The sequence below is a fragment of the Erpetoichthys calabaricus genome, chromosome 5 (assembly GCF_900747795.2).
Source record: "Erpetoichthys calabaricus chromosome 5, fErpCal1.3, whole genome shotgun sequence".
Lineage (NCBI taxonomy): Eukaryota > Metazoa > Chordata > Cladistia > Polypteriformes > Polypteridae > Erpetoichthys > Erpetoichthys calabaricus.
This window is the reverse complement of record NC_041398.2, coordinates 196,089,028-196,103,730: the sequence shown is the minus strand read 5'-3', so window position 1 is coordinate 196,103,730 and position 14,703 is coordinate 196,089,028. Positions and strand designations below refer to the sequence as shown.

Below are 14,703 nucleotides of genomic sequence, written 5' to 3'. Positions count from 1 at the left end.
ATTAGAAACTGTTTAGTGAAAAAAGGAAAAAAAATCCAACAAAAATCTGGATGCATTAGTGTGCACACCCTTTAATAATCAAGGATGTGGCTGTGTTCACAATCAACCAATCACAATAATTCTCATCTCAAATACAGTAGTAGTTAGTATACAACAGGCATTAATTAAAGTTGCTCTGATTGAGCTCAGATAAAATTTGGCTGTTCCTGTAGGATTATTGGTTGCAAGATACTCCAAAAGCCATGGTCAACAAAGAGCTTTTAATGCATGAACGGGATCTCATCATTAAAAGGTATCAATCAGAACAGGGGTACAAAAAAGTATCCAAAGTATTACACATGCCATGGAGCACGGTGAAGACAGTCATCAAAAGATGGAGAAAATATGGCTCAACAGTGACTCAACCAAGATCTGGACGTCATTCCAAGATTGATGAGAAGACAAGGAGAAAACTGGTTAGGGAGGCCACCAAGAGGCCTACAGCAGTATTAAATGAGTAGCAGGGTTTCCTGGCAAATGCTGGATGTTTACTAAATGTGACAACCATCAGTTGCATTCTTCATACAGTATGTCTGGGTTGTGGACTAGGGTGCAAGATGAAAGCCTTTTCTCACAAAGAAAAACACCCAAGCCCAGATAAACTTTGCAAAAAGGTATACCCAGTCTCCCATAACCATGTGGAAAAATCTGTTATGTTCTGATGAAACCAAGGTTGAACTATTTGGCCATAATTCCAAAAGGTATGTTTGAAGCAACACAGCATGTCATCAAAAGAACACCATACCCACAGTGAAGCATGGTGGAGGCAGATCATGCTTTAGGGCTGCTTTTCTTCATCTGGAACTGGGGCTTTAGTCTAGGTGGATGGAATCACAAACAGCTCCAGGTATTAGTCTATTTTAGCACAAAAACCTTCAAGCATCTGCTAGGCAGCTCACCTTTCAGCATGACAACAACCCAAAGCATACATCAAAAATCAACAAAGCAATTGTTTCATCAAAGGATGGTTCATGTTTTGGAGAGGCCCAGAGCCCAGACCTTAACCCAAATGAAAATATGTACTGTGACCTGAGGAGAACTGTGCCCTCAACTCGACAGATCTGGATTTTTTTGCAAGGAGGAGTGGGCAAAAATGGCCAAGTCCAGATGTATTACACTGATAGACTCTTACCCAAAAAGGGTGCTATCATAAAATCAAAAGGTGCTTCAATTAAGTATTACTTTAGGAGGTGTGCACACTGATGCATCCAAGTTTTTGTTGGATTTTTTTTTTTTACTAAACAGTTTCTGATTTGTTTTCACCTTCTTCTTATAGATTTAATTTTTTCAGTACGTTCTGACAGGATTTATCTTGGTTTTATTTTTTTTAATTTAACAAAATCTGTGATTTTGGCAGGGTTTTTTACATGTGAATTTCCCCTTGGGATTAATAAAGTATCTATCTAATCTAATTTTTTATATCCACTGTACAGCTTCCCTGCTGGACATACCTTTACTACGGTAAATTGCATGTTCCATTACTTAATGCATGTGTTCCCGATGACTGATTGGCAAAAAATTGTAAGGCAGCAGTTCTGTCACCGGGGACAAGGCACTGAACTGGACACAACTCTGCTACTCTGACAGAGATGGGAGTAGATTCATACCTGGTAGCATGGATCGTGGACTATCTTAAAGACAGACCTCAGTATGTGCGTCTTGGGAACTGCAGGTCTGACATTGTGGTCAGCAACACAGGAGCACCGCAGGGGACTGTACTTTCTCTGGTCCTGTTCAGCCTATAAACATCGGACTTCCAATACAACTCGGAGTTCTGCCACGTGCAAAAGTTTGCTGACAACACTGCTATCATGGGCTGCATCAGGAGTGGGCAGGAGGAGGAGTACAGGAACCTAATCAATGACTTTGTTAAATGGTGCGACTCAAACCACCTACAACTGAACACCAGCAAAACCAAGGAGCTGGTGGTGGAGAGCAGCTGGATGATAAACTGGACTGGACTGCCAATACTGATGCTCTGTGTAAGAAAGGACAGAGCCAACTGTACTTCCTTAGAAGGCTGGCGTCCTTCAACATCTGCAATAAGATGCTGCAGATGTTCTACCAGACGGTTGTGGCGAGCGCCCTCTTCTATGCGGTGGTGTGCTGGGGAGGCAGCATAAAGAAGAGAGACGCCTGGACAAAAACTGGTGAGGAAGGCAGGCTCTATTTTAGGCATGGAGCTGGACAGTTTGACATCTGTGGCAGAGCGACAGGCACTGAGCAGGCTCATGTCAATCATGGAGAATCCACTGCATCCACTAAATAGTGTCATCTCCAGACAGAGGAGCAGCTTCAGCAACAGACTGCTGTCAATGTCCTGCTCCACTGACAGTCTGAGGAGATCGTTCCTCCCCCACACTATGCGACTCTTCAATTCCACCCGTGGGGTAAACGTTAACATTATACAGTTATTGTCTGTCTGTATACCTGCATTGTTATCACTCTTTAATTTAATATTGTCTTTATCAGTATGCTGCTGCTGGAGTATGTGAATTTCCCCTTGGGATTAATAAAGTATCTATCTATCTATCTATCTATCTATCTATCTATCTAATGTAGGTGTCTAGGGTTCATTGACTTCAATCCGTGTCTACATATAAAAACTATCATTGGACGCGACCAATTTTGGTAATGCAAAACCCAACCGCAGGCAAGACTCGACTATGTAAAAGCAATCAACGCCGTATTTTGTTTACTCTTGTTAAAACTCATATTGGTTTTAAGAGGAGAGCTATGTTGTAACCAGCGTATGATGGAATCCACCAATTGTTACCGCAGCCAAGTACCGTATAATCATGAACTGAACTAAAACCGAAGAGCGACACATCCGTCGACGTCACAACCGGAAGTATGTTTACAGTACGACCCGGTTATTGGTAGGAGCATTCGGAATAGAGGCAGATCTGCTATAGGCAGTGTAGTATACGGTCTTTGACTCAAACATTTAGAGGTATAAACACGTGGGCTTATTAACCGGGTTTTTAGTTGTTTTTCCTTTTCTAAAGACAGTTTTTTATGATTGTCCGCATCTTTTCTGCATAGTAGTAAATTCGGGATTTTGCCTTTCAGTGTCCAAGGAGACAATGAAGAGTCTTCCGTATTTCTGCAGAGGCGCAGTAGTGAGAGGATTTGGCAGAGGAAGCAAGGAGCTGGGAATACCGACTGGTAAGGGACGTGCTTCATGCTTTGTGTCCGGTAACTGATCTAGTGATTAAACCTGTTCATAGACTGTCACTTGACCTTATTTATTTTTTGACATTCGCCTGTCAGTGCAACCTGATAGGTATGCGATGTTGCTAGAAAATTCCAGTTACGCACTTCTCTTGTTTCCCACGTGAAGCGTCAGTGTATAAACTCAGTAACCTGGCGGGTGAGCGGTTTTCGAAATCTTAATAAGCACCTATGAAGTAATTTGAAAAATCCCTATCTTGTTCCGGTTCGTCGTGTTGGGAGACGTTTGACGCCAGTTACCTCGATTTGGAGACCGATCTTTAGTCTTCAAGGTCGCAGCGCAAGGCTCCAATTTCCGTATGCACACTGGAATATAGTTGTAGTAGTATCTGTTCTGGTTTGAGGAATACAATTGCAAATAAAACAAATGCTGACATTTTGCCTGAAAGTGAATAAAAGAGTTATTTTTTATTGAATATCATTTAGATTACGTTTATGATAGGATATTACATTTTGTTTTAAATAATCATTTTGTGCAAAAATGTAAATTAATTAAAGTGAGACCCGACTCCTTAAAATAGGATTATAATATTCTAAGTTAATGGCTAATACAATCTTGTAAAAAAAAAAAAGAAAAAGTTAAATCGATATGCGGACAAGGATGATCCGCAGTGGCAACCCCTAACGGGAGTAGCCAGAAGAAGCAGATTTCCGGTACCAAACAAAAATCTTGTCAGTTGATGTGGTGTGTTTGTGTCCATGAAATATTACACAAGTCAACAAAATAAAACTAATAAAAAATAGTTTTAAGTATGAATAATTATCACGTCACATTTAGGTAAATTGAAAATAAATTAAAAATTAAAATGTAACAGATTACACAATTTATTCGTGTAGCCTATATATTAAAGTTCTAAATCAGTTTAACATGAAAGTTTATATCAGTCTAATAATTTTAAACGTATATGTAAGGAAAGCAGTTATATTGACCTGCATGCATGGAGAGTGCTTAGAGTATGGAAAAAAGCACTATATAAATGTAAAGATTTATTATATAACTTTTCTAGTTTTTTTTCACTTCTTTTTTCTTTTCCAAAACTTTGCTTGGTGGCTTGTCGTTTGTACACTTTTCTGGTGTGTCCCTATAAGTCGTCCAGCAGTAAGTAGTCTGTCATCATCTGGCAACTTATTTAAATGTCTTGATGGAATCTTTCACCCTACTGTTTACTAGGATGTTTAGAGAAAAATTCCAAAATATCAATTCAGTAAGTGCACTTTGAGACTCTCGTTGTGATCTTTGTGACTGTGCTGCAGTTGTTAAAAATATACAGTGGATTCAGAAAGTTAATTTTTCACATTTTGCTATGTTGCAGCCTTGTGCTAAAATCATCTTTTTCCCCCACATCAAGTCATAATCAGTACCACAGAATTGCAAAACAAAAACAAGGCATCAGAAGTTTTTGCAAGTTTATTAAAAATAAAAACATAAAAGTATTCATACCCTTTACCCTTCTTGGGTAGGACATAACAAGCTTCACACACCTGCATTTGTAGATATTCTTTTATTCTTCTTCAGTTCCTCTCAAGTCTCTCAGGTTGGATGGAGACCCACTGATGAACAATCATTTTCAGGTGTTCTTTTTGTTTTGTGCTTTGAGTCATGTTAGAATGGTATTGCACAGGTGATGTGTGGTGCATGGTTTTCTCCAGACAAATTGCTAATCTTAGTTTTGTCAGACCAGACAGAGAGAGAGTCTTGCTTCTTACTTTTTGAGAATCCTTTAAGTGCCTTTTTGCAAACTCCAAGCAAGTTTTCATGTATCTTTTACCGAGGAGTGGCTTCTGCTTGGCCAGTCTGACATAAAGCCCGGATCAGTGGAGGGTTGCAGTGATGGTTGTCCTTCTGGAAGTTTCTGCCATCTCCACATTGGTTCACTGGAGCTCAGCTAGTGAGACTATTGGGTTCATGGTTACCTTTCTTACTATTGCCCTTCTCAGACAGCTGCTCAGTTTAGCCAGGTGGTTAGTTCTAGGAAGAGCCATGGTTGTTTCAAGCTTCTTCCATTTAAGAATTAGGAAGGCCACTGTTCTCTTGGGAACCTTTGATGCTGAAGGAGTCTTTTTATAGCCTTCCCTAGGTCTTTGCCTCGACGCAATCCTGTCTTTAAGTTCTGCAGGCAATTCCTTTGATATCATGGCTTGTTTTTCTCCATTGTCAGCTGTGGAACCTTATCAGTTGTGTGTCATTTCTAAGCATGTCTAGTCAATTGAATTGGCCACAGATGGACTCCAAACACAGTGTAGAAACATCTCAATGATGATCAATAGAATGGGATGCACCTGAGCCAAAAAGTCTAAATAGGCAGACAGTGTGGCAAAATGGTTAAGGATTTGGACTTCAGACCGTGAGGTTGTGGGTTCAGATCCCACCACTGACAAAATGTAACACTAAGCAAGTTGCTTCCCCTGCATGTACTCCAATTGGAAAAACATAAATGTAAGCAATTTTATCTCGGATGTTGTAAGTCGCATTGGATGAAAGAATTAGCCAAATAAATAAATGTAAATGAATACTTATGTCAATATGAAATTTCAGTTTTTATTGTTTTTTCCCCAAAAATTTCGGAAATGCTGTTACTGAGTGTCTGATAATTGATGGGGACATTATCATCCTGGAAGTTGGAAACAAAATGGGGGAACTTTGTTGGCACCATAGGGTACACTGGTTCCTATAAAATGGCCTGTTATATCTAGGCCATTATACAGCCACTAGCTGTGTAAGCCCATTCTGTAAAAAGCACGGGGTCCGAGAAGCTATTGAAATCACCAGAAAAAAAAAAATGAAATGTAGAGATGTCAGGTAATTGAAAGGAACTACTCTGGGCATCTCTCTCCTAGGAGGTTTTGTGTTGCTTGCCTCGTTTGTGCATTAGTGGCAAAGCGACTGTCTTTCTTCGGAGGTTTCCGTTTGCTGGCGTGCTCGCCTCGTTTGTGTATCAGCGGCGGGAGGAAAAGTAAAAGGGATACCGTTTTGCCGATGTGCTCGCCTCGCTTCTATATTAGGTGGTAAGTGAGTGACTCTTTCTTCAGAGGTTTCACTTTGCCGACGTGCTGGCCTCACTTATGTATCCTCAGAGGTGGAGCCCTTACCCCGACTCCACCTCTCTATTCCGGGATAGACAGACAGACACACACACTTCCACGCATAGATGTTTATATATAAGATGATACTATTATGAATGGAAATACATACATTGTTAGGATTCTTTCATGTCACTCAATTTGAAATTGCTTTTTACTGTGTTTTGACTAATATGTTTCTAACTGTCTGCATTTGGAGTATGTAATTAGTTAAGTCATTCCCGTTTTAATTTTTACTGATATTTATAGAGTCATATTTATAGTTTATTGTCTTTTATAGTCTTCTAATGCAGAATCTTGGATTTAGCAGCTACACATTTCATTACACATTGTACTGTGTGTATGATTTGATTTTATCTGAGGACATGCTACAGTACTCTGAGTCTACACTCAGTGAAAGAGCACTATACAAAAATAAACTGAATTGAATCGAACCCTCAGAGCAAACATCAGACAAAATGTCTACCCAATATCATTATAGATTCCCTAACATAATAGCTGACAGAGGACATTGTAGGTCATCTCCAAAAGGAGACCTGGTTTTGTGTGGTTTGTGCATTGACACTAGATATAGTATATACATTTTCCAAATGATTATTATGTCATCAGTTCCATCCTGGTGAAGCTGACAATATAGTTTTTGTTAAGACTGGGTCACAGAGCTCCTCATTTAATTCTGTTATAATTTTTGACTGTATTTTTGTGTCATTTGTGATCTAACTTATGAAGTGTCCTTGACATTGAGCTTCAACTTGTTTCCGCTGTCTGTCTTTGGCATTATGAAGTCTGTCCATGTTTGGCATATGCCGTCATTCTTTTTTGAGACTACTCCCCTTTGAAATAACTTCACAGTTTTTTGGCCGATGTATGTGAAATTTGGGCAATTACCATTTGAAATCTTAGGAACTCTGTTAGTTGCCTTATATTACTTTGGAAAAAATCTGTATATCAAAGTACCATTTGTTGTAGAATACTAAGATTTTTAGGTGAGGAGGATAAAAGTCTACAGGGAAGGTGGTACTGCTACTTACTGATCATGGAAGAGGAGGGTGGTGACATGAAACCTGTTGATCAGCATGTGCAGGAAAGAATTTCACTGAACTCTGTAGACATGAATCAGACATCATTTACAGCTGACACATACTGCTAATTGGCTGTCAACCTAATATGACTCACATTTGCAGCTACATTTATAAGTGTGATTTAGTTACTTATATTTAGTTAGTTATTTTTCATGAGATGATTTAATCACTTTATCCACCCTTTGCTTCATCATATTTGAATTGTATGACCACATAGTTCAGCAGCCTAGTTTGGGACAGTTGAAAAATGACACCAGTCACAGCTAGGCACACCCACCCCTTAAACAACACAAACAAAAATGTACATATAATATAATGTACATAGATATAGTACAATAATAAAAAAACAGACCTAATTAACCTATTTATTATGTCCTTATCTTTAAATGCATTAGGTAATATTCAGCATAATGTGATTCATTTTCAAAATTATTTTTTTTTGGCAAAGAGGTGATTTTTATATTCATTTAGGGGATGTTAGCATAGGTTTTATTAAAAACTGATAAGATATTCATTAACTACCTAATTTTTCTTTCCATGTACACATATTTAATTTACAGTATTTTTGTTTGGTAAATGAAAATACTGATTTAAAATACATGCCAAAAATAAGAATTCATATATTATTGTATAACTGCACTGTGAGATATTAAATAACATTATTTTAAAATAACACAATTTACAAAACTTCAATTTCTGACAACTAGTTTTATCAAAAATTCACAGGATTGCTATTGTAAGATTTATATTTGCATCAACAGATGAAAGAAAATTTAGCTTATCAACCATTACTGAAAGTAACATTTAATTAATTAAATTTAAAATGCCACAAATATTACCGAAATCTCCCAAAATTCTTCTATTTTAAATGTATGTATGTATGATGTGATTGGGGCAGCATGATGGTACAGTGGTTAGCGCTGTTGTCTCTACTGAGCCTGGTTGATGTGTGGGTATTTTGTGGGTACTTTGGTTTCCTTTCACTTTGCACAATGTGTTTACATGCACACACAACACTGGGATAAGGTGAGTAACCTGTTAAGACAGAAGACTGGTTTCTTAAAACCTGCATTTACATGCAGTAGTCAACCCTTTGAGTTCTAACTTGACCAAACACTTCAGTGTCCTTACTCTGTGCCAAAAAGAGTTTAAAGTTCTCATCAGACACTGTAAATCTGAAAACAGTTATGGAGTGTTTGTCTCAGTATATATTGTGCTGCTGAGCTTAGCAATGTACATTCAGCATATCAACATAAATGTGGAGATTTCTGAAATATTAAGACAGATTGCTTCAATTAGAGAAGGAAAATATGATCGCCTGAGCATTCGCTTTAGGACATGTTACTGATGTCCTAAATGACTACAAAATCCTTAATTGTAACCTGGTTAAGAGTTTCCATGACCACATAACTGGGTTACTCGTGAAGAAATTTCTCTGTTAACCTACTTTCTCAGAGACTATAACCCGATTTATCTTACCAGAATAAGAGTTTACGTGGCATTTCTGAAACCAGGTATCTGTGAACCTGGTTATTAAAGCGCATATTGTCATGCATATATGTATGTTCATCCTGAGATTAACTGGCGCCCTGTCTAGGGGATTGTTCCTGGCTTGTGCCCTGTGCTTGCTGGGTTTTGCTCCAATCCCCCATCCAACCCCCTGCAAGCCTGGTAGATGGCTAGATTATTTAGTCTGATTTTAATTTGGTTGTTATAGTAGCTGTATGAGAAGGAGGTCAATGAAACAACTTGTGGATTTAACTTTCAGTTAACGGTAGGTTTAGCATTTATACATTTGTGGCTTGTTCTTTGCTCGTTTCAATACTCTAGAGCAGGGGTCTCCAAACTATGGCCCACGGGCCAGATGCGGCCCGCGAGGCCCTCTCATCCGGCCCGTGGAGACTTTATCTACGGAAAAAAATTACGGAAATTTACGTGTATCCTGTCAAGATCAGCCGTCGCTTACGTGGACGTTACGTTTTTACCGAATTAAAATAGAGGCGCACAGTAGTGTGTTATGTTTTTCAACTGATCACTACATTGCAAAACCTTATTCGCTGCTTACTTTTTCTACTTCTGTTCACAGTCAATGAGATGATATAATGCCATCTAATGGCAGAGTTTTTAAATGGTTTGCTGCTTGTTCAAGACTTGATTATTTTGATCACAGTTTGCCAGTTGCGGTTGACTGCTGCGATGAGGAGGTGTTGGTGTCAGTTAGCGTCTAATTGCAAAACATGTTGCACTCTATTTTATTTAGTGATAATTTCCTTCGCGTAATTACTTACCAGTGTGTATAAAGTATTGGGAATGTCGTTAGTTTAACAAGAATTTTCCGAATATTCTGAAGAGGAAACATTAAAAGCAACAATCTCTCTACCATAAGTGGATATATTTGCAGACTATATTCAGGTAAGTTTAACTTAAGAAATCATAAGAATTTAAAAAAATTGTTTCGGGTCATTTGCAGCTATAATTGCGACGAAATTAGTTTGCATAATCAGGTTTTTTGAGCGATATTGTGTGCAAGATACTTTCAGTTTCACTATTTATTCATATTGAAGTCACTTTATTTTAGTGCCCAACGATGGCCGAGAAGAGGAAAAGAAAAATAGACGATGAGTGTCGGCAATTTCAAGAAGAATGGAGTTTGAAATACTTCTTCGTCAAATCCGGCGAGAAAGCATTGTGTGTGATTTGCAACGAAACCGTGGCTGTGATGAAAGAATACAACCTGCGCTGTTATCATCGAAGCAAACATCAAGAGAAATATGCACAGTTGAAGGGTAAAGTTCGTGCCGAAAAATTTTCTAAATTACAAAATCAACTCATCTCAGAGGGCATTGTTCAGTAAATCCTCAAATGAAAATGAATCCTTAACTAAGGCCAGTTATAAAGTTGCCTACGTCCTGGCTAAAAGTGGCAAACCGTTTACAGATGGTGAAGTAGTGAAGGAATGTTTATTGGAGGTGGCTGAGGAACTTTGCCCAGAAAAGTCGAAACAATTTAAAAATGTAGCTTTGGGTGCAAATACCATTGCCCGCCGTATTGCAGACATGGGTGAAAACATTGTGACTCAAATAGCGAAAAATGCAAGCAAGTTTTGCCATTTTTCAATTGCAATGGATGAATCGCTAGACAGCTGTTCCACCTCTCAACTGCTTGTGTTCATTAGAGGTGTGGATGAAGACATGAACATAACACAAGAGCTGGCTTCCCTACCTAGCATGTATGGCACTGTTACCGGAGAGGATATATTCAATGAATTGAAAAAAACATTTGTTGATTATAACTTGGACTGGACTAACCTCAGTTGCCTGACTGTTGATGGAGGAAAGAACATGAGTGGCATAAAGAAAGGCTTGGTTGGACAAGTGAAGCAGATGTGTAATGAGAAAAACATTCCACAACCAGTGTTCCTGCACTGTATAATTCACCAGCAAGCTTTGTGTGCTAAATATGTGGGCATTAGCAGTGTACTGAATCCTGTGGTGAAGATGGTGAATTTAATAAGGTCACATGGGCTCAACCAGACACAGTTCAAAGACATGTTGAAAGATACTGACACAGAAGCGCAAGATTTACCATATTACACAGCAGTAAGATAGCTAAGTTGTGGGAAAGTTATGAGCAGAGTATTTGAATTAAGAAAGGAAATAGGTGACTTCCTGGAAAGTAAAGGCAAGCCACAGCCATTACTATCTGATGAAGAGTGGGTATGGAAATTGGCCTTTGCTGCAGACATAACTAGTCATTTAAATTTTCTGAACCTAAAACTACAAGGAGAGAAAAATCTAGTTTCTGATCTATACACCCACCTAAAGGCCTTCAGATCTAAACTTGTCTTGTTTTTGGAACAAGTACAGGCCAACAACTTGACGCACTTTCAGCAGTGCAAGGTCTTCATGGCTGAAGCAACAGCTGAGTTCCCCATGTCATTTGCATGCAAGATCATCAAAGACCTCCAGCTGCAGTTTCAGGAGCGGTTTTCTGACTTGGATTCAAAGGTAGAAGAAGTGAGACTGTTTCAAAACCCATTTGAAGCAGATGTGGCCAGTTGCCCAGATGAACTGCAGCTGGAGGTCATTGAGTTGCAAGCAAATGACTTCCTTAGGGACAAGTTCAAAGAAGGACTGGTGGGTTTTTACCAGTTTTTGCCAAAGGAAGACTTTCCTAATGTCAAAACTTTTGCATCAAGGTACCTTTCAATCTTTGGAACAACATACTTGTGTGAACAAACATTTTCAAGAATGAAATACGTGAAGAACAATTTGAGAACAAACTTCCATCCATCCATTTTCCAGCCCGCTGAACTTGTCTGATGATAATCTCAGGTCACTGTTGATGTTAGGGACATCAAATCTAAAGCCAGAAATGTCTGCTATTTTGGCATCCAGGAAACAATTTCACCATTCCCACTAATACAGGTATTCATGTGTAGTGTATCAATGTGTTATTAAATAATAACTGAATAAAATAATATTAAATAAATAATTAAAAACAACACCTATGTTTTGATTCTTTTTTATTTGGACCTCGAGTGTGTAGTCGGCCCCCAAACTGCTGTTTGATAGTTAATGCGGCCCTCGGGCTGAAAAGTTTGCAGACCCCTGCTCTAGAGGGTCATTGATCGAAAGGTCAGTGATCTTGCAAGTCAAGCAGCTCTCAGTTTGTTCTACGCCATGGGTTTTATGCATGGCTGACTCTAATCGTTTTTCCTTTTATCATTCTTTTGTATAATGCAGTGGTTCTCATCCTCAGTCCTGGGGACCTTATGTGGTTGCAGGTTTCTGTTCCAAACAGTTTCACAGTCATTTTACCTTTGATTGATTTAATTAGAGGGTGTCACTTTTCTCATCTCTGATTATCATTCAGAAAATCACAACCGTGTGCTTCTTCATTTATAAGACATTTAAAAATGTTTATATTTTTGGTATCGCTTTAAATGCTTAACTCTCTTCCGTTGTCTTTGTAGTTGCCCATTTCTGTGTAGTGTGCTCCCTTTATTGTGTCCTAGTAATGGCAGTTAACAGTAAGTAGAGCAGACACCTGGGCAAACAACACTGAATGCTGAGCAGCTGCAATCAACCAGACCTTTAGCCTTTGTATTTGAAGCACATACAAGCACTTTTTTTTTTGTTCATGGAAAAAGAAATTGATCTGTTTTGTGTAATAATAATAATAATAATGCATTTTATTTATAAGGCACTTTACATTAGCAGTAAATCTGAAAGTGCTACATAAAAAGGTTAAACAAGGCAAAGCAAGATAAGAACAGAGATAAAACAACAATAATTATAGCATTGTTGTTAATAAGCTTTCCTAAATAGAAAAGTGTAGATGTTAGATTGCTTTTAAAATACTTTATTTTGTATGAAGGGGGCTCTGAATTTGAATTTTATCCTCAACTGTGAAGGGGTCTGCATCTGTATAGTAAGTGAATGGGGCTCATTTAAATCTGCAGGTGTACTGTGACAATGTAGCAGAAAGCCTAATTTATTTCAAATAACAGACAAAATACAGGCTCTGTGCTTTTACAGTATGCAGTATACAGAACTACAACAAATCACCATACAGTACAATGCAATCAAGCAAAAGCAGATAATACTTTTTAATTTAAGGTTATTAACACTTTTCTCACAGTTATTCAGGACTCCAATTCAGAGTTGCTCTTTTACTGCTTGCCTAATGTCTTTTCTTCTCACTGGAGCTCCTACTTGTTCCAGACTCTAGAGACACCTAGTAAATAATTAGCATCTTGCTCATTTTAAAATTTGACTAGTGTGTCATCAACTTGTTAATCATTAATTGAGTTCAGCTTGAACATTTCTGTTTCATGAAGCCTTTCGTGCTCATTGTTTGTAGTACTAGGGTTTTTAATGCAGCTTGATGATATTCTTTAAACATGCATCAGAACAAACCACTGTTTTCTATTAGAGGACCATGGCCTCAGTTTAGGATAAGCTAATACTAATCTCAAACACGTCTCCAAATAATTCTTGAGTGCACTGCATATTATAGTCCAATAAAACCAAGAAGACAACATCATCTGCAAGTTGCAGAGAAGCACCCTTAGGTTCTCAGTCGGGATACTCTCCAAGCCTAGTTGTGCATTATTGATATCCTGCCTCATTAGAGGAGGACAAATCTCCAGAGGAGTCCATTGCCAACACTGAATGGATTAGACTTAAAAAAAAAAAAAAAAAAAAAAAAAAAAAATGCAGTCAGACCTTTATATGGGGACCAAATGGCATACCGCAGTGTCCTCAATACCCATACTCTTATAGCACCTTACCCAAGATAATGCCTGGTATGCAGTCATAAGCCTTTTCCAGATCTGCAAAGTAAATGATATAACAGATTAGCCAACTTGCATTAGTCCACAAGTATCTGTTCAAGGGTATAAAGTTGGTCCACTGGGTAGAATGTGATTTTTTTTTTTTTTCCTCCTGGATTTGAGTATCTATCAGATGGTGTCTTTGCGCCAATACCAAAGCCTAGGCCTTGCCAGGAAGGTTGTTGGAGTGTGAAACCTCATAAACTGGAACTCACATTTTTTTCTTCCTTTAAAAATCATGAACTACAAACCCAATGCTAGTAGTATTTTTAAAATAAAACAAAAATAATATGGATACATCTATGAACTCAAGTTGATTAACTGAACTGTTGATTACCATAGTCATGAATCTGTATTTTTATAGCTGTTTCTAGTTTATTATGATAACCAATAAACTACCCTGTTTTTAGTAGTTATGGGGTGGGAATGAAGGTTGTCTGTCAATTTTTTAACTCTATATAGGGTCATTGGGAGACAGAAGCTGTTTCAGCAGCATTATATATACATGTCTTTAGGATAGAGAAAGAAACCAGAGTTCCCAGACAAAAACAACTTAAAACACTGGGAAATTGTGCAGAATCAACAAAGATAGTGACTGGACCAGGAACCAGACTTTTGTCTCTGGGGCTGTTAGGTGTTAGTAGTAACCACTAAATCCCTGTGTGTACTGTAATACCTGACGGCTACTTCAGCAGTTAATGCTCTCATGCTTATGGGGCGCTATAGCAACGAGAAGATGTACAATCTCCCAAAAAGCAGAGAGCAATCATTACAGATCCAGTCAAAAACAAAGTGGCAAAACACAAGTGAGAGGTCAGTAGCTCATTAAAAAACATTCTTGTAGATGCAGGGAGCTAAGCAGAGTGGAGCTAAATCAGTTTTTGTGTGAGAAGTCATCAAACAAATTTACTTGGAGGTTGGGAGGCATTG

At 38.3% G+C, this 14,703-nt stretch overlaps 1 protein-coding gene across 2 annotated transcripts in view; it reads left to right on the top strand.

Moving 5' to 3' along the window:
* The first annotated feature begins 2,859 nt into the window (after positions 1 to 2,859).
* The window catches only part of rfk (riboflavin kinase), a 28,227-nt gene continuing 16,383 nt past the window's right edge, over positions 2,860 to 14,703 (top strand). The window contains exons 1-2 of one of the 2 annotated variants that reach the window (XM_028802370.2): positions 2,860 to 2,992; positions 3,112 to 3,207. In XM_028802370.2, the coding sequence (XP_028658203.1) occupies positions 3,126 to 3,207 (82 nt within the window). In that variant the 5' untranslated portion in view covers positions 2,860 to 2,992; positions 3,112 to 3,125. The remainder of the gene's footprint in view (positions 2,993 to 3,111; positions 3,208 to 14,703) is intronic. The other variant, XM_028802371.2, reaches the window with a different exon arrangement.